Here is a 25373-nt window from a genome sequence, read left to right as displayed (position 1 = left end):
TACCTGAGAAGCAACCAGTAGGACGCCGCAGTATTCTATATTTTCTCGAGATGCATAATAATATTTCTTTCAGGTTTATTTTTATGAATAGCCATCGAAATGAGGTGCGCGTTCATTTTTATGGTGAAAGCTAGTGAAAAACTTAGATTGAACACCATGCGCCGGCAAAGCAATGTGGTTCTGGGAAATATAATGAAAATAATTATTACTATAACATCGTGAATGTCAACTTAATCGATTGGTATTTTGTCCAAAAAATTGTAATTTAATAATTGTTTAAGAAAAATGTGATAAGTGATGAAGAAATCATCTAAATGTGGATTTCAGTGATAAATTTCACTGATTTGGAAATGATCCTCCGTTTCCAATATGGCCATCATGAATTTCGATAGGAAAAATATTGCTCTTATTAAACACCGTTATAAACTTTTTACAAAGCAAATATACTTATTGGAGTAATTCATTTGACCATATTATGACCAAAAATTTAAGTGTTATTCGAGCGTTGAAAAGAGGATTTATTGCGCTCTTCATCACAACCACAGATCTGTTCATAAGTTGAATAGGCATTTGACGTTTGAAGCTTTTCCAGCAGATTTATGAGAGCTTTATTGATAGCAAAAAGAGCGCCAATAAGAATGAGTAGCTAGCTATGGTAATTGCTGTTATAAATCCCCAATAAGAATTAAATAAATCCAAGAAGCATGGAAATTGTTACTAGGGTATCTCTTATATATAACAAATTTAAGACGTTTTATGTAAAAACCCCTTTAAAATCATATATTTCTCATTTCTTATTTTCCGTCTCTTCTAGGAAGTTGTTAAGCAAGCAAAATAACATGTTTTTGCTGAACATTGTAACATTCCATCTCATATACAACAAAAGTTATCTTTAAATTATACATATTTTTAGATGTATTTCCACTTATAATTACTCCCTTAATTTCAAAAAGTCGCAAATTTCTTCACGATATGCTGAAAGTCGCTCGTTTCAGCTTTTTACTGATATTGAAAACTTTTGTCGACAAGAGTCTTCTTGATTGCTGTGTTAAAAACTTTGCTAAAAGACTTTGAAAATAAGCCCTATTCAGCTCTTCAGTACAACCGTAGAGTTGTTCGTAAGATTAATCGGCATTTGACGATTGAAGCTTTTTCAGCAGATTTATGAAAGATTTATTGATAGTAATAAGAGTGCCAATAAAACAGAGAAACTAGACATAGCGATTGCTGTCATAAATCCACTATGAAAATTTAATAAATCCAACGATCTGATGATGTGTTTAAGTGCTCGCAGTGTTCAATTTCCGATAGGAGAATTCGTAGACAGACAAAACTGTGTGGGCAGCCATGTGGAAAGACAGCTTCGAGTGTTTATAGAACGGTGGTAGCGAAGGTGCATGAGGAAGCAAAATGGAATTAGTTGACGATGGCCTGGCTATGAAACTAACAACGCTGGGTGAGGTTAAGAAGCCTCCAAATAAGCTGAATACAGTAAAGCTGCTATGAAGGACAAGATCCCGGTCGAGCTTCTCAAACCTGGAAGTGAGCAGCTGCACCACCTTATTCAGAAAATATGGTAGGATGAAGAACGGAAAACCGGCTGGTACGATGGCATCATGGGACGGCAAATGCTGGGTAAAGCGTACCATTGGTACTTATCGTACCGGAAGGGATAAAATAGATCCCATTTCACGGTGCATAGCCTCTTACCCAGCAACTCCCATCCCTACCTCCTCGTGGCGCTGACCGGGATACGAGCAACCTTAGGGAAGATCGGGTAACCAACCCCGGTGGGAGCTATGGTCGTATGCTGACAGGGAAGGGGGGATTTGCTCCTCTCCGGAGGTGCCAATCTGATTGAGCGTCTGTTCTCCATGTCAGGAGCGGCTCAAAACAGCGTCTATTCCCCATGTTAGAGGCGGCTGATCATCGTCCGAGTGCCAGCGAGGAGCTCTAAGCAAAACTGTGCACACCAAGCTGCATCTTGTCAGCATCGAAAGGGCAGCCCCTTCAATGCTGGTAAGGTAGCCTACCGAAGATTCTGCCCTGAACTGGAGAACGTGAATTCCGGGCGGTGGATCCCATAGCGAACACTTCATTCAAGTACCACATCTACTATAGCGACGGTGACAGAGCAGAACGAGGAGTTGGCTTCATGGTGATCGGGAAGCAGATGAAGTGCGTTATCCGTTGGAAGCCGATAAGCGACCGCATTTGCGTGTTGACAATGAAGGGAAATTCTTCAACTGCAGCTTGATCAGCATTTTTGCCCCAACGAACGATAAGCCTGATGACGTGAAGGATGAATTCTATGAGAGCCTTGATAAGGCCTACGGAGAGTGCCCAACACACGCAGCAAATGCGCAGATCGGAAGAGAAAGTTTCTTTCCTATGTCATTGGTACGGAAAGCCTTCATTCCGCTACCAACGATAATGGTCTGCAACTTGTAGCCTTTACTGCTGCTAGAGGGATGGCAATCAGCAGTACCTACTTCACACTTAAGAATATCCGCAAACACACCTGGCAACATCCGAGTGGAGACACTTGCTCACAGATAGACCTTCAGGTCGGTCCTTCAGAAGTCCGAACATTGACTCGGATCACTACCTTGTAGTTGCAAAAACTCGAACGCGACTTTTCAGCGTCACGAATTCACGAAACAACTAGGAGCAGTGTTGCCACATATTTTTCTAACCTCACCTTCATTTTCAGGCGTAAAAATCTTTTTCATCTTTATATGTGAGTAAAAAATCTTGAAAAAAAATCTTGATGTAGTTAAGGCTGAAGCGCATTTCATTCGTTCATCATTTCGCTCGTCGAACTCGATAATTTTCCTGTGCTTTCGACAGCTGCTGACAAATGAGGGTTTAGCAGAAATTTTTTGATGAACTTTCTTAACAACGGAAATGCCAGCTTTCCATCTCACCGTTAACTATCCAGCAATTTCGCCCATCTTGTCATCATATCGTCCTGCTCTTCAATCTGAATTACTTTGCAAATGATTGCGGCCCTTCTTCGTTTTCTCATGGAAATATTGTTCAAAGTTTGGAAAACAGTTGTCTTTGGTGTTTTTAAGAAAGCCATCTTCACAGATGTTGGAAAGGCGAATCAGCAAAAATGATGGTAACATGTTCGTGAACTCAGGGCTTTCCTTTTGACTATACACCCAGGTTTATTTTTTACACGGTTTGGTTTTAGTCATTTAAGACCTTCAGCGTCAATGAAACAATGAGTTAACCCCACGAAAAAATTCACAAAAAATCAAAGAAAATTCAGGGGGTATTTAAAAAGCTGTGAAAGTTGAGGTTAACCGAGAAATTAATGAATTCCAACCGTGTAAAAAAAAACCTGGGTGTACTGATTGAAGCGTTTGCCATCTAGTTGCTAAAGAATGCAATTATTCCTTCGGCTGACCGTCAGAATGCTTTGAATCATGGCATACTCCTTCGAACGTTTTGGGCTGCATGACAAGTAGCTGTAGATACCGTGTCTCAACTGCCCCAAATACGACGGCAGCTTTACAAACGCGTAACTTGCACAGAAAGCCAAGGATCAATCAAAGCAGGTTAGTCGTTTTTCAGCAGTCGCATGTCAGACCTGTTCGACCTCATCATAACTGCACCATTCGAACCGAAACTGACGAGATGTTTCTTATAAGAAATTCAACCTTTATGGAACTGTTGGACAACGGCGCTGTAGATGGTTCGGCTGTCGGCTAGGTGAAGTTCTACCGCTTTGTAGAAATAATCTCCCACATAATAATAAATATGAGTGAAAGCTAACTTAACGGCCAAGATAGGAAAGAAAAAAAAAGAAAACTAGGGTTTCTTACCCCATTCCCGGCCTAACATGCGTACGACTGCAATATTTAATGCATATTTATGGCAGGAAGCAAATTTTTTCTGAAATTTGTAGGCTGTATAATACTGGATTGGGGTTCACTTCTGCTTAAAAAATAGCTATTCGTGCTAAATATCGTTCAAAGAAGCTTTTATTTGATTTAAATGAACGAGGTGCAGCACTCATTTCAGTCATAGCGATTCCCAATCCGGCATACAAAAAAACCAGTTCCCGGCCTAAGCAAAATTTCACTCAATCTCTCAACATTTTACTCTCATTCTCTCTCGGGACGGTAGAAAGTGCGATGTAAACAAAAATATGCACGTTCCACGACAACAAGATGCCAGATGGTATTATTGTATTATTCATAATCATTTTTATTTGGTGAGAAGATATATAAACTCATCCAAATTTCTTCCAAATACTTTAAAACAATATTTTGTTCACCTTTTAAAATCGAGAGAACTATAAATAACATGATAACGTCAACATATTAGACAATTTTCCTATTAACGATGAAGGATCATTTTTATAATCCTGGCCTTTTGGCAGCACGGTGCGGCTAGAAGTTCTTGGGCCGAGGTGAATTTTTGTTCGGTTTGTGAATACATTTTAAAATGTATTCTAGTATGTTTAAAAAAGTTCTAGTGAAACGAACAAATAAGAATAATTGAAGTGCGGGTGTTTAGAATTATGGTGTGGTGATTAACAGCTTCATGCAATGGTTGTATCGAGCACTGTGACGATTTTCAGGTAGGTGTTTATTCGATAATACCGTTATGTAAAAGTGTAAAGAATCACTCCGGCTCAGTGGTGTGGCATCGGAGAGTGAAATTTTGAATTCTACATTTTTATTTTCTACAATTGAATCAATTAGGAGTAAAACAAGTGATAGAAAAATATTGAGTATTGTGAAAAATAAATGGGATACTTTTTAAAAATTATCAACCATAAACCTACGACTTCCAAACAGTTTAAATCACTAGTTTTCTGTGCAGTGAGCCGGGTACCGGGTCCATAGGCCCAAGTAGTGATTTACCCTATAATTTAAAAAGATCAAAAATTTTAAAAAATCTTATTTTTTCAAAAAATCTTTAATCTTTATATAAAGATTATTATTTATTCAGACTAAGGCCGAAGTGGCCTGTGCGGTATATAAGAGTCTTCTCCATTCGGCTCGGTCCATGGCTTCACGTCGCCAACCACGCAGTCTACGGAGGGTCCGCAAGTCATCTTCCACCTGATCGATCCACCTTGCCCGCTGCGCACCTCGCCTTCTTGTGCCCGTCGGATCGTTGTCGAGAACCATTTTCACCGGGTTACTGTCCGACATTCTGGCTACGTGCCCGGCCCATCGCAGTCGTCCGATTTTCGCGGTGTGAACGATGGATGGTTCTCCCATCTGCACCCCACCATAGATGGTACGCAGCACTTTCCTTTCGAAAACTCCAAGTGCGCGTTGGTCCTCCACGAGCATCGCCCAGGTCTCGTGTCCGTAGAGGACTACCGGTCTAATTAGCGTTTTGTAGATTGTCAGTTTGGTACGGCGGCGAACTCTATTCGATCGGAGCGTCTTGCGGAGTCCAAAGTACGTACGATTTCCATCCACTATGCGTCTCCGAATTTCTCTGCTGGTGTCATTTTCGGCAGTCACTAGTGAGCCCAAGTACACAAATTCTTCTACCACCTCGATTTCGTCACCACCAATGCAAACTCGCGGTGGGTGGCTCACATTGTCTTCTCTTGAACCTCTGCCTATCATGTACTTCGTCTTCGACGTGTTGATGACTAGTCCGATCCGCTTAGCTTCTCTCTTCAGTCTGATGTAGGCTTCCTCCATCTTCTCAAAGTTACGTGCCATAATATCTATGTCGTCGGCGAAACCAAATAGCTGGACGGACTTATTGAAAATTGTACCACTCGTGTTAATCCCTGCTCTTCGTATTACCCCTTCCAAAGCGATGTTGAATAACAAACACGAAAAATCATCACCTTGCCGTAACCCTCTGCGGGTTTCGAAGGGACTCGAGAATGCCCCTGAAACTCGAACTACGCACATCACCCGATCCATCGTCGCTTTGATCAATCGTGTCAGTTTATCCGGAAAACCGTGTTCGTGCATTAGCTGCCATTGCTGGTCCCAATCGATTGTATCATATGCGGCTTTGAAGTCGATGAATAGATGATGTGTGGGCACGTTGTATTCGCGGCATTTCTGCAGTACTTGGCGAATGGCGAACACCTGGTCCGTGGTGGAGCGTTCGCCCATAAAACCCGCCTGGTACTGCCCCACGAACTCCCTTGCAATTGGTGCTAGTCGACGGCATACAATTTGGGAGAGTACCTTGTAGGCGGCGGTCAGCAATGTGATTGCGCGGTAGTTGCTACAATCCAGCTAATCGCCCTTTTTGTAGGGACACACGACACCTTCTATCCACTCCTGCGGTAAAACTTCCTCCTTCCAAATTTTAGTAATGACCCAGTGCAGCGCTCTAGCCAGTGCCTCACCACCGTGTTTAAATAGCTCTCCTGGTAGTTGGTCAACCCCAGGGGCTTTGTTGTTTTTCAGCCGGCCAGTCTCCTCCTGGATTTCCTGGAGATCCGGAGCCGGTAGAATTATGTCCTGCACGCGATCTCCCAGGTCCATCATCATACCGCCATCTTCGTCTGCCACATCGCCATTCAGGTGCTCTTCGTAGTGCTGCCACCACCTTTGGATCACCTCACGCTCGTTCGTAAGAAGGTTCCCGTTTATGTCCTTACACATATCAGGCTGTGGCACGTGGCCCTTACGTGAACGGTTTAACTTCTCATAGAACTTTCGTGTGTTATTAGCGCGGTACAGTTGCTCCGTTTCTTTATGGTCTCGATCTTCCTGCTGGCGCTTTTTCCTCCGGAAAATCGAGTTTTGTCTGTTCCGCGCCTGTTTATATCGTGCCTCGTTCGCCCTCGTGCGGTGTTGCAGCAATCTCGCCCATGCTGCATTCTTCTCTTCCACTAACTGCTCACATTCGCCGTCATACCAGTCGTTTCTCTGATCCGGGGGCACCGTGCCTAGTGCAGCGGTTGCGGTGCTACCAATGGCGGATCGAATATCTCTCCAGCCATCTTCAAGAGACGCTGCGCCTAGCTGCTCTTCCGTTGGAAGTGCCACTTCCAGCTGCTGCGCGTATTCTTGGGCTAGTCTACCGTCTTGAAGCCGCCCAATGTTAAGCCGCGGCGTCCGACTTCGACGCGTGTTGTACACCGTCGAGAGTTTTGAGCGCAGGCATACTGCAACGAGGTAGTGGTCGGATTCAATATTCGCACTGCGGTAAGTGCGGACATTCGTGATGTCGGAGAAGAATTTACCGTCGATTAGAACGTGATCGATTTGGTTTTCCGTTTCTTGGTTAGGTGATCTCCATGTGGCCTTGTGGATATTTTTGCGGGGAAAGAAGGTGCTTCGGACTACCATTCCGCGGACTACCATACATAAAGATATCTTTATCAAAAAATGTTAAAAAATCTTTATAAATAAGATAAATCTTTATATGTGGCAACACTGGCTAGGAGTCAAATGCTAAAAACGCAGAAAAAAGGCAACACGTTCAGTCGAGGTCGATTGTCATGCTACATTGAAAAATTTCGTTTTATAAATTTTCATTAGATAGGATAGAAAAGTTGTGTTTGATTTGTTTATGAAGTTTTTCTAAAACGATTCTGATACTTCCGAGCCTCTTAAAAGGAGGCTTCCGAGTCTCTTGAAAGAAGGGTTCCGAGCATCTTGAAAGAATTCTTTCGAGCATCTGAAAAGGAGGCTTCCGAGCCTCTTGAAAGGAGGCTTCCGAGCCTCTTGAAAGGATGCTTCCGTGCTTCTTGAAAGGAGGCTTCCGAGCCTCTTGAAAGGATGCTTCCGAGCTTCTTGAAAGGAGGCTTCCGAGCCTCTTGAAAAGAGGTTTCTGAGCCTTTTGAAAGGAGGTTTCCAAGCCTCTTGAAAAAAGGCTCCCGAGCCTCTTGAAAGGAGGCTTCCGAACCTTTTGAAAGGAGACTTGCGAGCCACTCGAAAGGAGGTTTACTAGTCTTTTGGAAAAAGGCTTTCAAGTTTCTTGGAAGGAGGTTCCGAGCCTCTTGGAAGAAGGCTTCCGAGTTTCTTGAAAGAAGGCTTTAGAGCTTCTTGAAAGAAGGCTTCCGAGCCTTTTAAAAGAAGGGTTCCAAGCCACTTAAAATAAGGTTTCCTAGCCTTTTGAGCCGAGGCTTCCAAGCCATTTAAAAAGAGATTTCCGAGCCTCTCGGAAGAAGGTTTCCGAGTTTCTAGAAAGGAGGCCTTCGAGTTTCTTGGAAAGAGGCTTCGGAGCCTCTTGAAAGGTGGCTTCCGAGCCTCTTAAAACGAAGCTTCCGAGCCTCTTGAAAGAAGGCTTTAGAGCTTCTTGAGAAAAGGTTTCCGAGGTTTTTGAAAGGAGGCTTCCCAGCCTCTTAAAACGAAGCTTCTGAGCCGCTTGAAAGAAGGCTTTAGAGTTTCTTGCAAGAAGGCTTCCGAGCCTTTTGAAATGAGGCTTTCAAGCCACTTAAAAGAAGGTTTCCGAACCTTTTGAAAGAAGGCTTCCAAGTCACTTATAAGGAGGTTTCCGGGCCTCTCGGAAGAAGGCTTTCTAGTTTCTTGAAAGGAGGCTTCTGAGCTTTTGGAAGGAGGCTTCCGAGACTGACACTTGAAATGAGGCTTCCGAGGCTCTTATAAAAAGGCTTCGGAGCCCTTTTGAAAGAAGGCTTCCGAGCTTCTTGAAAGGAGGCTTCCGAGCCGCTTGAAGAAGGAGGTTTCCGAGCCGCTTGAAAAAGGAGGATCCCGAGCCGCTTGAAAGGAGACTTCCCAGCCTCTTAAAAGGAGGCTTATGAGCCTTTTGAAAGAATGCTTCCGAGCCTCTTGAAAGAATGCTTCCGAGCCTCTTAAAAAGAGGCTGCCGAGCCTCTTCACAGGTTTTCGAGCCTCTTGCAACGAAGCAACTGAGCTTTTCGGAAAAAGGCCTTAATGTTTCTCAAATAAAGGCTTCCGAACCATCAGATCCAAGATCTTAGTTCAGAAGCATATTCTTACCATATTATTCAACATTTTGTCTCGTTCAAGTAGATTACATTGACATTTTTTAATTTATTCGACGTTTTGTCCTTTTGATCTTTTGTCCCATACACTGTGCCATCCCTTCATACACTGTGCTGGTTGCAGTGTGCAGGATTCAGAAGTCTTCGATTTACTAATCACTATGCACGTGATGCACAATATAAAGTTTTAGAATAAAAATTATCAAAACTTCATCAATAAGTTTGTATTGAAACTGTAATACATCCGCCATTGGAAGAGGCTGAAGAATAGAGTAAACTCTGAAGAATGATAAACTCTGTTGAAACTAACGATGCAGGCCAAACCATGTTGTTTCCGAGGTGGAAATGGATAGAACACTCGTTAAATGTGATACTGATGTTAGCCGCAAGGTGAAAAGGCGTGTTACGGCTGCAAGTAGTACTTTCTACAGTCTGCCTAGTTAGCAAAAGTCTAGCGGTTTCAAGACACGGATACGACTAGCTCTGTATACATGTTTGATTTGTCCAGTCACCCTATATGGCCCTGAAGCAAGGACGTTAACAAATGCAGACTATCGATTACAGTGGGATGGACATGTAGTACGTATGCCATGATCTTTTTCTCTGGGCAATGAAGGGGAACTATACCGTTTTCTATGTCTTTGAACATATATTCACAGACAAACACACGTAACATTGAGAAAATTTCTATCGACCATGAGCTCAACGGTCGTTTTAAATTCAACTGCTGGCGAGTTACACATCCAGGGGCGCACGCATCGTATTCCTTTGTATTTGACATCTCACATTAGCGTACAACATGCACGTTAGGTAGTGGTAAAATAACTGGGCGATGGATTTTGAAACACATTATTCTAGCTGTTACGTCTGTTTTTCTGGGATACATTCATCTCATTGCGAAACCAATGTAGTCGCTTTTCTCTGCTAACTGTATGCTCGCTGCTAAAAAAATCACAAAAACGATAAACAAATCAATTTTTTTCATAGATGCTCGATTTTTCTTTTTAGATGAACATTAAAGCTTTGAGATGAATTCCAGGAGCAATAACCTTATTAACACAAATAATGATGTAATGCAATGTTCAATGTAATACTTCATTCCATAGGGCCCATCTCGCACCCCCCGACAACTGTCCGATAATCAGTTTCCGTTTTTGCCCACTTCCCCTGCATAACTTTAGCGACTGTAAGGATAATGAATCTACATGAACAAAAGATATTTTAGTTACTAGATAAAGATTGTCGCTGTCGTCGCTGTCCGGAACATCTTTTGCTGGCGAGGATAGGGGAGCTAAATGTCAAAGAAGGAAAATCCATACGATTTGACAGGTATGTACCACACATGTTCCGGACAGCAGAACAAAGGGAATCGAAGCGACAATCTTTATCTAGTAACTAAAATATCTTTTACCTGAACAGTACTATTATATAGGTAGCTGCACATTTCTCAGTGGAATTGGTTTGACGGTGTTGTTTAATTGAATCGATTTCTGTTACGATGATGCAGATTAGGAAACCAGTTGAAGGCAATTATCCGCAATCTTATGAGCCAAAGGACTTCCGGTGAGTTTGAATTGACAAATAGATGTTTTGGGATTTCGAATTTATTGACTTGATTAACAGAATCGGTTTATTCAACGCAATAGTTGGTAACACAAATACAGAAACTACGTAATAGACCATCACAATAGATTTTGTTGTTTTTAACAAAGGAGGAATCAGACCTAAAAGATTTAACACAGTGTGGAATGCTTGTGTTTATAAATAAAAAATGTCTGGGATATTTACACTGCTGATTAAACACCTATCCTAAGCACACGATAGAATAATCGCAAGATCTACCATTTGTCAGTCCTTTCCGTACTGAAGTACAATATGTATATATTTGGATCTAACTAATTAAGAGCTACGCAAGACACTGTTCTCCACTATTTCATACATTCCTATCTAAATAAAGTTAAAACTACCCTAGAAAGCCTTCAACAGGAGTTAGCTTATATGACATATTGAGCAAGCGCATTATCCCTTCTTAAACTTGAGCAACAATATACTGATGGTTAGGAATATGACTATCCAGATTCCGGTCGAGGCGAACCCTATCCACACGTTTGGATTACCGATGAGCCAGCCCCGCTGTAGGATCGACCGCAGCGATTCTGTTGATTTAGTGAGCGGTAGGAAAACGGAGAAGATTTTCACCATTGGATGCATTCCCTCGATGGGCCAGATGATACCGCACAACATTACGATCGGCAGGAAGCTTCCCATAGCCATGTAGGTGGCGGAACGTTCGTTATCAACCGAACAGGACACTACGAAACCTGATTGAAAAAGAAATGAATTTAAATGTGGTTGGTTCTTCTTACATTTTGCTTATTGTAGGTATTTAATTTAATAGCCAAGATTCATCTGTACAATGGATAAAATCCAGCAATTCAGATAAAACATTTTGCACATCGGTTTCAGCGATAAGATTTAACTCTCATGATCCAGTTTTAGCTGTACGCTGTACTGTAAACCAGTGCTAACTGTCCCGTGATTGTTAGCCATTCTTTGAAGCATTTTTTCAGTGTTTTAGAACCAACTATTATGACACTCGTACATTTGATACCTACCGAAACACATTCCGCACAGTCCAGTTAGTATCGTCAGCATGACGACCCAGAATATTTCTCCTTGGATGGTCAAGTCAAACACATAGAAGCTGAACAGGATCACAAGCGCCGTTTGACCACACATCACCAAAAATTGTGTTGTAACGTGAGAAAACAGAATCTCAACGCCGGTAATACCTGATACCAGACATCGTTCCATGATTCCTTCGTTTCGCTCGATCAACATCGCGCCGGAAGTCAACGCCACCGATAAGAAGAAAATAATGCTAAAAATATAAAGATTTGTGTAATGAACTCAATTTTACAAAATTGTATGAACCACTTACGTCAGAATAACACCAGGAGCGGCAAAGTCCGTAAAGTTGGGCTGCACATCGCCATAGATAGGCTTATGCCATTGAATTGGCAATCTACCGTTCGACGGATTTATATCACAATCACTTAAGATACTTTCAATGAACGAGAAATACGCATATTGAATATCCCTGTAAAGCAGACTTCCGATTTGCTGATCTGTATTGGTTAAAAAGTTCGAACATGAGTTATCACAATAATGTAGATAGGCGTTCAAACTGCTTACTTGACATATCCATGCTGACTATCACGCTCGCCGCATCTAAGGTCCACTCCTCAACACTTCGTATATTTTCTGACCGTTCGACAAGTGCTTCCGAGTAGTTATGAGAGAATATGAGCGACGCCCATGCCTTTCCTCTGCTGACTTGGTTAAGAGCATCCTGATCGGTTTCGAACATTTGCTGTAAAAGATGTTTGGTTAGTCCATTAGCATGTGAAACATTCATTGAAGCTGACATACCACATCAACATTCCTGTTTTTCAAATTATCTAAATATCGACAACTTAATAGAGAGTAATTACAACCCGGGTACGAAGGACAATCAGCGTATGATAGGTTGGCCATTTCCAGCTCATGATTCGTAACAGCTACACGTAATCCAACAGGGTCATGTCCGATAGCCCAACAGAAGAGAATAATTTGTCCTACTGGCAATCCAATGATGAAAGCCATTACTCTGAAAACGAAGTAGGTTGTTTACCAGTGGTCACATTTAAGCCTCATTCTACTCACCCAACATTTCGCCACATCCACAAGAAGTTCTTCCAGATGAGAGCTCGCATGTGATTGGGCTTTACAAACTTAAAGTACTCGATAAAGGGAACTTTGGTGTCTTCTTCCGGCGGAAGCGGAGGAGCTTGAATTTCCGGAGTGATTGACTCGGGACCACGCGAGGACATAGAGATGTTGTCGCCAAATTCGCCAGAGATCTCACCATGGTCTTCCTCTGGCGATAGGTCTAGTGCTGGATTTGCTATTGCTGGTACACGAATGGTTTCCACGACCTCTTGGGCAATCGATGACCGCCGTCGTTTGCCCATGTTTTGTATGACCGATAGCTTTAAGAAGACGTCTTCCAGCGATTCGGCATGGTACTGGGCAAGTAAATCGGCAGGTGATTCTTCGGCAAGAAATTTTCCACCTCGCATCAAACCAATCACGTGGGCTTGTCGTGTTTCTTCGATGTAGTGTGTTGTGATGATTACTGTAGTGTTTCCATTCTTAGCTATCTCTACCATGTGGTCCCATATACTCTGGCGTAGAACTGGATCTACACCGACGGTGGGCTCGTCTAGGATCAACAACTCCGGGGAGTGAAGTAACGCGGCTGCCAGGCTCATTCGCCGCATCTGACCTCCGGAAAGATTTTTTACGAACCGCGAAGCATTCGGTAGCTGAAGGAGTTTTAGTAGGAAGTCGGTTTTCTCGTCCACTTGCTCGGCCGTCATGCCACAGATCCAGCCGAAGTAGATCAACGTCTCCCGGATGGTGAATTCTCCGTAGAGAGCCAATTCCTGTGGCATGTAACCGATACGTGGTCCGGGCACTCCTGAGCCTCGGGATCCTGGTCGACCACCAAGAACCCATATTTCGCCGGAGTTCAACCGCCGTCGACCAACGATGCAGGAGAGGAGGGTGGTTTTGCCGCATCCGGAAGCTCCCAATAAACCGTAACTGAAACAGTGAAGAGAAAGCTAAGTAAAAAAGAAATCCCGTCTGTGAAAGCAATATTATTTACATTGAGGATTGAAAAAATGAAAGCTCATTGCCGGGGAATAACTGCAAACTTTTTGTCTACTGTTAGGATGTTTATTAGTGGCAAATGAACTATGAATGCGATATTATTTGTATATTTATTGAAATGCTTCAAACATCATGCGTAACTTTGCCATGATGTCAATCATTCCAGTATAAAGGCCGCATATGCACACGGCATGTTTCCACAGTGCAAATAGATCAATATTTTGCTAGTTCTCTGTGCGACTTCAGTGACAATTGGGACCCTTTGATGTTTATCTGCTTTCGTATCGATATAGTTATAATTGTGAATGTTTTCCAAACATTGTGCAGTGATTTGAAAATGAGAACAAACAAAAGTTTTTAATGAAAAAAATGGTTTGAAAATTATTGTAGAACATTGATGCCATTATAAGTGTAGAATCAAATCTGTAGGTTCGATTGATTTTGTAAATAAACTAAAACAATGTCAAACAATGTGCAATAACACTTTTTGTGCCTGATGTGCATGTAATGAGGCTTTCTTCTATCAAACACCAACAAGCTGAGAACCAACTTCATAGAACTGGACGCACCAATGCGTGTTTGGGATATCCAATTGGTACAAGGATATACAAGTTGAGAATCAAAAGCTGTGTGACATTTTTTCTTTTATCATGGCTAAGGACCTGCCATAAAACGAGTTAGTACTGTTACATTTAAATAAATCACGTTGTAATTTTTACAGATCCGTATTTCGACCTTAACTATAAGGCCATTTTCACTGTCGAACCAAGGCTAATTGATCGAATTAGCCCGTGCAGAGCATACTCTGTGATTCGTGGGCACAGGTACGCGTCGCGTCGACGGAGTGGCCAGATTTAGTTGAATTAGCAAAGCAGGCCACTCGATATCTCCCGTAGATAGCTCCCTGCAAATGTGTCATGTACAAGACGTTAATAAGACCGGTAGTCCTCTACGGACATGAAACATGGACAATGCTCGAGGAGGACTTGCAAGCACTCGGAGTATTCGAGAGACGGGTGCTTAGGACCATCTTTGGCGGTGTGCAAGAAGACGGTGTGTGGCGGCGAAGAATGAACCATGAGCTCGCCCAACTCTACGGCGAACCCAGTATCCAGAAGGTAGCTAAAGCCGGAAGGGTACGATGGGCAGGACATGTTGCAAGAATGCCGGACAGCAACCCTGCAAAGATGGTGTTCGCTTCCGATCCGGCAGGTACGAGACGGCGTGGAGCGCAGCGAGCGAGATGGGCAGACCAGGTGCAGAACGACTTGGCGAGCGTGGGGCGTATCCGAGGATGGAGAGATGCGGCCTCGAACCGTGCATTGTGGCGTCAAATTGTTGATTCAGTGTTATCTGTTTAGATGTTAACTAAATAAATGAATGAATGAGCTCCCTGCAAAAGCGGCCAAAGCGATTGACTCATTTATTTGAGAAACTGCATATATCCATTTTACACAATTTCTAGAAAACAACAAAAGACTGCTTTTGTACAAATTAGCACCGAATCTCTCGATTTCTTTGATACAGATCAATAATTTCAGACAAAACTCAACACCCAGGGGCACTTCCAGTTAAAAAACTGCCAGCAGTACTCCATACTTGCTCTCGCGCTTAGTTTCATAGGGGGCGTAACTGTATTGATCGATTTCTCTTCGTCGATGTTTTCTTTTTATTATTGTACCGAATTGCGCTAGTTTGTCGATGATTTAATGGTTTGGTGTGATAAAGGATGATTGTATCTTGCACCAGAATCAATAATTATGGTTGTAGCTTTTGAAACAATTGAGTTATTAACAAAATATAAAATCGATTAAGAGAAATCGATCAATATAGCTACGCTCCTATGAAACTAAGCGCGAGAAGTGCATACGTATAGTTTCTAGAACAAACCAAAAGAAAAATCTTACATTACCGAACAATATCTAAAAATCTAATTTTGACCAACAAAAAATGTAGTCGGTTGCATTCTCGCAACATCAGTGACGATCTTGGTGACGATACTGAAACGAAGAAAATTGCTGTCGGTAGCAGAATCACATGCGCTTGTCGGAGGAAGGCGCTGCAAAAGTTTATTCGCATAAATAGCGTCTACCGCGTGTCAACGGCAAATCGTCATTCTGAATTTGGTTTTGTTTCTGTTTGTGATCGGAAAGGCGCAATATTCAAAACAAACCGTTTATTTTCAGAATCAACGCTTTACGCAAGAGAGTGTTGAACCGAGTCGAATTTTCTTCAAAGTGCAAATCAGAATCGCTTGGCGACGGCAAACATTCGCCGACGGTAGCAGCGCAAGCTCGTCGGAGGGAGGTGCTGCAAATCTTTATTAGCATGAATAGCGTCTATCGCGTTTCAGTAGCAAATCATCGAGGGCTTGACGATGGTGTCAGCAGCAGTGAAGACGAATTTTCTTCAAAGTGCAAAACATAATCATTGAAAACGGCAGACAATTTTCGTCTGTAGAACAAAATAAATCAATTATTGCTCGGACACATATACAAGACAAAGTTAAAAAAAAGTTTTCTCCAAATCACAAAATACAACCGAGCTGCAGAGAATTCATGACAACTTTAAAACAATTAATATAGAAAAGCCGCGTGGAACGGCTGAGGTCTATAGTTCAATCGCAACGATGGCATCGATAGAGGTCACAGCAGCCTTAAAACGTTCTTTCTTCAAGTTAGCAGCGGCCCACAACAGCGTCTGTTCCCCATGTTAGGTGTGGCTGATCATTGCCCGAGTACCAGTGAAGGACTCTAAGCAAAACTGTACACTATGGTCAGCAGAAAATAAAGTGGAATGCAGGGACTATGTCCAAGGGCTTGACGATCCCTCCCCAGGCCATCTGCGAGTTGTGGGGCTTGCCTAGGATGTGGTGGGGTTTGACAGTGGGCCCTGTTAAATTCCTATAAAAAGCTGCATGTATCCGCAAGTAGGCAAAGCGACCGTGTGCCGCTTAAAGCGCACAAGCCCAAGTCCTGGCGGGCAGCGTAGTTCGCCTCCGCGCGGTGCTCGCTGGAAACGATAGCGTATCAACGGCAGTTGAAGGGCTAGACGGCTAAATGGACTACAACGAAGGGAGCGCTGGTTAGCGCATTGAGACTTAGACTGCCAGTTAAGTCTCAATTACGGTTCTGGCAGGCGCGTTAAAGGTTGTGTGTTTTGGTATATTGTTATATTGTGTATTGCGAGGGCTGACAGCCGAGTCATTCTACTCCCTTAGTAGAGCCGGGTGAAACCGACTCGAAACGGCGGGTGGGCTAATGGCAAGGCTGCCTTCCGTCCCATAAAACCGTGGCGGGCCTTGTGGCACGCTGTCCAATTCTGCTGTCTGGTTGGTGATACGATAGAAGTAGGCTCGGATGAACTCCCTGACTAACGCCGATCTGGTTCTGAACACGAGAGTGTCAACCCACGCATGGCCTCCCTGCTTGCTCGCAAGCATAGACAACCATGAGATCACAGAGGCGACTAATTCAGTAGGATTCGATGGCAGCTGCAAGGGGGTCCCATGAGCTATGTCAAGTACTCCAGTTTCCAGAGGTAGGGGCACCGTAGGCGCAGCGGGAGACCCCTTCGCAAGTAGGGGTCTAGCGAGGTGTCCTCCCACTAGTGAGGAAAATGGTGTTGAGGCAGTAGCTAGTTTGCACGGGACTAGCACTACCCCAGCGGGAGGGGTTGACAGCCAGAGCGATGCTCAGGCAGACCTAAAATCCTAAAATCCCTGGCAGCTCGTTAGCAGAGCTAAGAGGAGGGAAGAGGGTCCTCACCCCGCAAGGAAACTTAGGGACAGAGGTGAGGCCTTGTTGGCCAAGACCGACAAAGAGAGGTACGCCGACGTTGTTAAGACCATGCGAGGTGCCTAAAAGCTTTGGACACTGGGTGACGACGTGCGAAGCGTCAGACGCACCAAGGCAGGTGAACTGATCTTGGTGCTGAAGCGTGGAGCAAAGGCGAGCGGTACCGTCTATAAGAGGTTGGCCCAGGATGTCCTGGGTGAGAAAGTGGAAGTGAGGTCCCTGGGCACTGAGGTGACCCTCCGGTGTAAACAGCTGGACGAAGTCCTCGAGGCAGAGGACCTCATTTTGTCGTTAAAGTTGCAGTGCGATATAGAAGTCGAGCGGTCTTCTATTCGTCTTAGAGGTGGGCCCTTTGGCACGCAGGTAGCTTGGTTCAAGTTACCGGTAGCGGACGCCAAAGAGGTCCTGGCGGTCGGTAAACTGAAGGTTGGATGGTCAATATGCCCAGTAAGCATATTCCAGCCACCTTTAGTCGAAAAGTGTTTTAGGTGCTTCGAATCTGGTCACAAGTCATGGGAGTGCAAGGGGCCGTAGCCTGTGTCGTCGTTGTGGAGAGGAGGAACATTTTGCGCTGGCCTGCGATAAAGCACCAAGGTGCCTTATCTGCGCTAATAGGAAGCAATCTCGTAACCATGTTATGGGTGGCCCTACTTGTCCCTTCGGTGGTGGCAATAAGAAATCGCCGTGCGAGTAGCACAGCTGAATCTTAACCATTGTGCTACTGCCCAGCATCTGCTGTGACAGTCGGTCTCTGAGTCAGAGACCGACGTCGCTATTCTTGCAGATCCGTACCGTGTCCCTGCCAATACCGGAAACTGGGTCGCGGACGACTCCAAGATGGCGGCGATCTGCACAACGGGCCGGTTTCCGGTCCAAGAGGTCGTACACACACCTGTCGAAGGTGTCGCCATAGCAAAGATCAACGGGGTGTTCTATTGTAGCTGCTATGCCCCACCACGGTGGCCAAAAGAGCAATTCACCCGGATGGTCGATAGGCTATCGTCCGACCTTATACATAGGTCGGAAGCCAGTTGTCATAGCGGTGGACTTCAATACTTGGGCGGTGGAGTGGAGAAGCCGCTGCACCAATCAGAGAGGTCATGCTTTGTTAGAGGCTCTAGCAAATTTGAAGGTCGTGTTAGCCAATGACGGCTCAACCAGCACGTTCCGTAGGAATGGGGTGGAGTCGTTCATTGATGTTACGTTCTGTAGCCCCGGCCTAGCCGGGGGACTGAACTGGAGGGTCGACAAGGGCTACACCCACAGCGACCACCTAGCCATCCGCTACGTGATCAGATGTGGTGTGCAGCAATCGAGGTTGAGGAATCCCCGTCAGGTCCGTGGGTGGAAGGCCCAAAGCTTCGACAGCGAAGTTTTCACCACGGCGCTGGGACTGGAGGGTAACACCGACAGTCTTACTGGGGACGCACTGACAGCTGTCCTGTCACGTGCATGCGATCCTAGCATGCAGAGGAGGGCACCACCGAGGAACAGTAGACCTCCAGCATACTGGTGGAGTGCAGAAATCGCAGACCTTCGGTCAACCTGCCTCAGGGCTAGGCGAAGGACGCAGAGAGCTCGCTCTGAGCAGTTGAGGGATGAACGCCGCTTGACGTTCAAAGCTGCGAAGTTGACCCTTAACAAGGCCATCAGTAGCAGTAAGAGGAAGTGTTTTGACAACCTATGCCTGAACGCCAATGCTAATCCTTGGGGCGATGCCTACAGGATAGTAATGGCGAAGACCAGAGGGGGGCTGGCGCCTCCCGAACGGTCGCCGGAAAGGTTGAATCGCATTATCGAGGTTCTCTTTCCGTCCCATGCCACAAGCCTTTGGCCACCCCCAGCACTGCAGAACGCGAGTGCTGAAGTGGTTGAAGTGGCAGCGGTGACGAACGAAGAGTTGCTTGCGGTGTCCCGAACCCTTGATACGAACAAAGCTCCGGGGCCCGACGGAGTTCCAAACGTCGCTCTGAAGGCAGCGATCATGGTTACCCCGGACATGTTCAGGACAGCCATGCAGAGATGCCTGGACGAGCGCAGTTTCCCCGATAGGTGGGAGAGACAGAAGCTGGTGTTGTTGCCGAAGCCCGGGAAACCACCAGGTGACCCATCGGCGTACAGACCAATCTGCCTACGGGACACCACAGGGAAGTTGCTTGAGAGGATTATCCGCAACAGGCTTACCCCGTACACCGAAAGTACGAACGGCCTGTCAAGCAATCAGTTTGGGTTTCGTAAGGGTAGGTCCACGGTGGATGCTATCAACTCGGTTGTGAAAACTGCGGAAGTAGCGACACAACGCTAGCGGAGGGGAACTCGATTCTGTGCGATAGTGACGGTAGACGTCAAGAACGCATTCAACAGCGCAAGCTGGGATGCCATCGCGCTCTCGTTACTCCAGTTGGGCATTCCGGTGGGCCTGTACAACATTTTGGAAAGTTATTTCAGGAGTCCGTCAGGGATCTATCCTGGGCCCGGTGCTATGGAACACTATGTACGATACGTGTTAAGATCGTTGGCTTCGCCGACGACATTACGCTGGAGGTTTACGGAGAGTCGATTGAGGAGGTGGAACTGACGGCGGCCCACGCGATCGCTATAGTAGAGGAATAAATGAGCTCAAGGCAGCTGGGGCTATCTCATCACAAAATGGAGTTGGTTGTTGTTAACATCCGTAAGTCGTTACAGGAGTCAGTGGTTCGCGTGGGCGACTGTGAGATCATTTCCAAGCGGGAGGTGAAGCTCCGAGGGGTGCTGATAGACTATAGACTGAACTTCGGCAGTCACGTAGATTACGCCTGCAGGAGAGTTTCTACAGCTATTGCGGCATTATCCAGGATGATGTCCAATAGCTCGAGGGTGCGCTCCAGTAGACGCAAGTTATTAGTTGGGGTTGCAGTATCTATCCTTAGATACGGCGGCCCAGCTTGGGTCTCGGCGCTTAGCGTCGAACGTAACCTGCAGAAGCTGGAGAGTGTACACTAGGGCAGTTTAAATTTCAAAAATGTTCGAAAATTCCAACTCCCATATGTCTGCCCTAGTGTACACAGGCTAGCGTGTCTCAGAGTGATAAGTGCCTACCGCACGGTATCACGGGATGCAGCTTGTGTGATTGCGTGTATGTTACCCATTGGACTAGTCATACGGGAAGACGAGGAGAGTTTCGACATGCGCGGAACCAGAGGAGCCCGTAAAGCCATTAGAGCCACCTCGACTATCAAGTGGCAACGGGACTGGGATAACTCTTCTAAGGGTAGGTGGACCCATCGGCTGATACCTAGCGTATCAAGATGGATTAATAGGAGGCATGGGGAAGTTCACTTCCACCTGACACAGTTCCTGTCAGGCCATGGCTTCTTTAGGTGGTACCTACATAGGTTTGGGAATACGGACTCCCCCGTCTTCCCGGACTGCCCAGGGGTCGACGAAACTGCCGAGCACGTACTATTCGTATGTCCTCGTTTCGTCGATGTTAGGAGCGGAATGCTTGAGGTGTGCGGGAGGGACACTACTCCGGATAATCTTATCCAGAGGATGTGTCAAGAGGTTGAAAAGTGGAACGCGGTCTCGGGCGCTACCACTCAGATTGCCAGCATCTTGCAGCGCAATTGGCGAGCCAAGCAGCAGTCGGATAGCGCCGACTAGTGGGTAGCTAGTCTCGAGGGTGAGGGACCAGCGGGTAGTTAGTTAAGTAGTAGAGGAACTAGTGGGTAGCTAGTTATGAGGTAGAGGAACTAGTGGGTAGCTAGTTGTGATTTGAAGCTAGTGGGTAGCTAGTATGTGGGCGTGTGTAGTCGCACGGACCCCCCCCCCCAGAAGAAATGCCGCAAGATTGTTCCGGGGAGACTCAGGGTCTGTGAACAGGGTGGTTTTAGCGGGTCGGCAGTAGCTAAACCCCGTTCGCCGGTAGCTCACCGGTGCCTGGATGCAGATTCCCACCCTACTGGTGAAAAAAAAACCAAGTCCTGGTGTTAGGTGGGACGTTTAACAGCTCTGACACAACGGCCCTCCGACGAGACAGGAGGTTTGCGCAGGCCCAATAAGCCGCCTGGAAAACCAATAGTTACGAACAATATAAGAGATAATGCGACTCGATATAATCGGCAAAGACTTAGGCGACGAATAAAGGATCACGATTGGATGCTTGGAACATGGAACTACAAGTCGCTAGGTTTCGCAGTTTGCGACAGGATGATCTACGATGAATTACATCCCCGCAACTTCAACGTCGTGGCGCTGCAGGAGATTTGCTGGACAGGACAGAAAGTGTGGAAATGCGAGGATCGAAAACGAAGAAACGAAAACGGCCTGCAACTAATTGATTTTGCCGCCTCCTAGAATATGGCAATTAGCAGCACCTACTTCCAGTCTTCCGTATCGATACACTTGGAAGGTGCGTGCGGTAAGATGCGCGATTACAAAGCAAGACCATGCGGAGGTTGGCTGGGTTCGATTCCTGGTGCCGGTCTAGGCAATTTTCGGTTTGGAAATTGTCTCGACTTCCCTCGACATAAAAGTATCATCGTGTTAGCCTCATGATATACGAATGCAGAAATAGCTTAGAAACCTCGCGGTTAATAGGGCACTGCACGGTCTGCTTTGTCTCTTTCTCACTGCAAAGACATTAGAAAACAACAAGGCCAGTAAATGTCAAATTTCATGAAGAACGAAAGAGAAAGAGATTCGTCCGTGCAGTGCCCTATTACTGTGGAAGGGTTCGTGACGGTGGGTAGAAGCACATTAGGCATAATAGACGTTAGGCATAACGGACGATTGGCATAATTCTGCCTTCTTTATTTCATGGGCTGTTTTTTTGGGGGGTACACTCGGGGTTCTCGTGCTTATGACTATCTTTGGTGGTGTGTAAGAGGATGGTGCGTGCCGGAGGATGAACCACGAGCTCGCCCAACTCTACGGCGAACCCTATATCCAGAAGGTAGCTAAAGCTGGAAGGGTACGATAGCCATGGCATGTTGTAAGAATGCCGGATCATGCAAAGATAATGTTTGCCTTCGATCCGGCATGTAAAAGAAGGCGTGGAACGCAGCGAGCAAGGTGGGCTGATCTTTTTGAATAGTAGCTGGCATGGAATGGGTTCCGTATGGCAGCATTCGATTCCATAATTGATCGAACCAGCGAACACTAAAGGGCTCTGAGACATAATGGATCACTGGATTTGTCAGCAATTTTGAACGTGAAGTCCAAGCTTTGGCGATGGAGTCATTGTAGTGAGCTCGGAAGAAAGTCACTGTCGAGGATAATACCGAGATCCTTCAGATTCATCTCTCTGGTAAGCATGTTATTATGGCGGTACGACATGGGACATTACCGCCTCTCAGCTTAGAGTCCATTCAGTACTTCCACCGTTATTACCTGCGAGGTTTCTAAGCTAAATTACCATTTTTGCTTTCGTATAACATGAGACTAACACGATGATACTTTTATGTCTAGGGAAGTCGAAAAAAATTTCATTCCGAAAATTTCCTAGACCGGACTGGGAATTAAACCTAGCGTCAGCATGGTCTTGCTTTATGGCCTTATGGCTTTATGGTATCTTACCACAAGACTAAGGAAGGCCCTTTTTCCACACTAAGACACAACCAATTACGCAAACATCAATCTGCGAAGGTATGCAGCATATTTTGAAGCTCTCAGTGCCACTTTCTATTGTGTTGTATCTATATGTTCGTGTTATTTGTAAAATAAGTGGTCCACTATATTGAAAGCCGCTTCTGGATCCGATGAACACGACATTTGATTAATTATTTATTACATTTTACTTTCATCAGTTACTATTGATGTATCTATTAAGCATTTTTTATATTTAATTACCCGAATATATTTTAATTATTTACTTTAAGGATTATAATTCTAATGTGAAATAATATTCATTTGCCAAAACCTACGTCAAAGCCAGCACAGTTAAACTCGCCGGGCAGAAATATTGCGTCAGCAAGCTCATGTTTAAAGTTTAATAGTCATATTATATGGCGATGTGCTCTCAGCGTTCTCTGTCACTTCCTATACTGCGGTGGGATGCCCAAGAAAAATTCTGTTGAGAAACGACTTTTGCCATTTAGGAAAGCGGCAATGCGATTATTTAGCGTTGCTGTGGCCCGACTCAGCGTCCTGTCTTACTACGCCGAAAATGTGTTGGGGTGGTACGGTCCCATCAATGTGAACTCAAACCTGCTGAATTCGCCGGAGGAATCGTTAAAATAGCACTTCGCAAGCAGCGCACAATGATCGAAAACGAGCTGCAGTTGATGAAAATATGGATAAATGAAATAAAATAAACTTGAAAAACCTGTTGTGCAAAATTGGATGCCAGAATTCGGGATCGGATAAGAAATAAATGACATAAATTATGCAAATCCCAACTGATCAGTAGTTCCTTATTTCCTCATAGCTTCAAAGGAATTCATTGAACGATTACGATTTGGTGAATAGTTACGTAAGAGCGATTTTTGTTGAATATCCCAGTTTAGACCAGGGCTGGAATTTCTCATTTTCAATTGGATATCTAAAAATATATCTCAATCAATCTTTTCAAACACATGAACGATGTAGATGTTTTTATCAAATTTCTATTGACTATTTATTGGCTATTGGTTCTCTTTACCTTTCACGTTAGGCTTAAAATTGATGTTGATGACTTTCGGTATACTTGTGAAGACCCTCTAGGATATTTTTTTACGAAGATCTTTTGATCGAAGATCTAATTTCTTTAGCATTTTAGTTTGAATCAACCACAAAATTACTCTAATTAAATTATGTGAAGCTCTATTATGAAATTATGTTGCACTGAAATCGATTATTTACCGGAATAATAATTAAATCTTACGGTGTTACACATGCAAATCTTACAGAGGTTTGCTGAAAATATAAGCCTCGAAGGGAACTAGAGCCGCAAGTCTAAAGAAAAATTGACCTAAAGTTAATTTTTTTTGTTAAGATGTCACAAGTTTCTGGAGAATAGGACATTCTTGTAGAAATGCAGTCAAACAGTTTCTACAAGAACCGTTGTTCATAAAAAATCTGGGCTTCTAACATGGCGAACAGGTTTTCAAATATTTTCCCTCCATCTTGATACGTTTCATCATGGCTCTATGGTCCTCTCAAAATCGAACTGTGGATGACTAACTGTAGTTCTTCTTCTGTGGGGGGTTATCATTGTATCATTGTTACCTCTCTTTGTCGCTTTGTCAGTGTGATTATTATTTCACTTTCCCCTTATTATAGATTGTGATAAAATAAGCTCGATTTCTTGTGAATCAGAATACATTCGTTGAGAAACAATAAGTGGTAACTTATTTCCCTTCAATCCCCTCTAGCAAATAATAACTTTTAAAACCAACGCCCAAAGTACTTCCCGTGGATCAGTTAACCTCATGAAACTTACATCGATCCCTTCGGTACGGTCATGTTCAACCCGTCCAGGATGACGTTTGGGTTCTTTTTGGTACCGTAAACTTTGTGTGCCCGCCGTACGCAAACGGCCTGCTGCCGCCGAATGGCCACTGTCGACGGTTGTGACATGAACATCCGTCTCCGCGCGGCCAGCTCCAGGTGTGTGTCGTCGGTTTCGATTGTGGTGATGGAGGCCGAATGCCCATTCCCAGTGCCGGTCACGGGCTGAACGCCCTCCGATTCAACGTCCATAGTTCTGCAAGAAGAAAAAAGTGGAAGTAACATTGAGAAAGAGAAGAATATATTTTCATTGCAGGCATTGCAATTACCCAGTAATCAATATTATGAATAACTACTATTGGAGTCATTTGTTTTCATTATTGTTATATGCGCTCGAAATAGAAACATAAGTAATTATTTAACTCCCGTAAAAAGAATGCAATAAAATTATAAACAGTAGCTTCATCGTCAGTAGCCGGTATATTTGCTTCTATTTATGCGCCCCAACAATATTAACATGTGGTTGCATTTGT

General features: G+C 44.5%; 1 protein-coding gene across 2 annotated transcripts in view; it reads right to left on the bottom strand.

Moving 5' to 3' along the window:
- Positions 1–10512: 10512 nt before the first annotated feature.
- The window catches only part of LOC134219447 (ABC transporter G family member 20), a 159937-nt gene continuing 145076 nt past the window's right edge, over positions 10513–25373 (bottom strand). For both annotated transcript variants that reach the window (XM_062698178.1, XM_062698179.1), the window contains exons 3-9: positions 24833–25096; positions 12623–13564; positions 12350–12566; positions 12113–12290; positions 11859–12045; positions 11533–11798; positions 10513–11238 (exon numbers count right to left, since the gene is read on the bottom strand). In XM_062698178.1, coding sequence (XP_062554162.1) covers positions 10937–11238; positions 11533–11798; positions 11859–12045; positions 12113–12290; positions 12350–12566; positions 12623–13564; positions 24833–25092 — 2352 coding nt within the window. In that variant the 5' untranslated portion in view covers positions 25093–25096 and the 3' untranslated portion in view covers positions 10513–10936. The remainder of the gene's footprint in view (positions 11239–11532; positions 11799–11858; positions 12046–12112; positions 12291–12349; positions 12567–12622; positions 13565–24832; positions 25097–25373) is intronic.

The sequence above is a fragment of the Armigeres subalbatus genome, chromosome 3 (genome assembly GCF_024139115.2).
Source record: "Armigeres subalbatus isolate Guangzhou_Male chromosome 3, GZ_Asu_2, whole genome shotgun sequence".
NCBI classification, from domain to species: Eukaryota; Metazoa; Arthropoda; class Insecta; order Diptera; family Culicidae; genus Armigeres; species Armigeres subalbatus.
The sequence above is the reverse complement of the archived record's forward strand: the minus strand, read 5'-3'. Positions and strand labels throughout refer to the sequence as shown.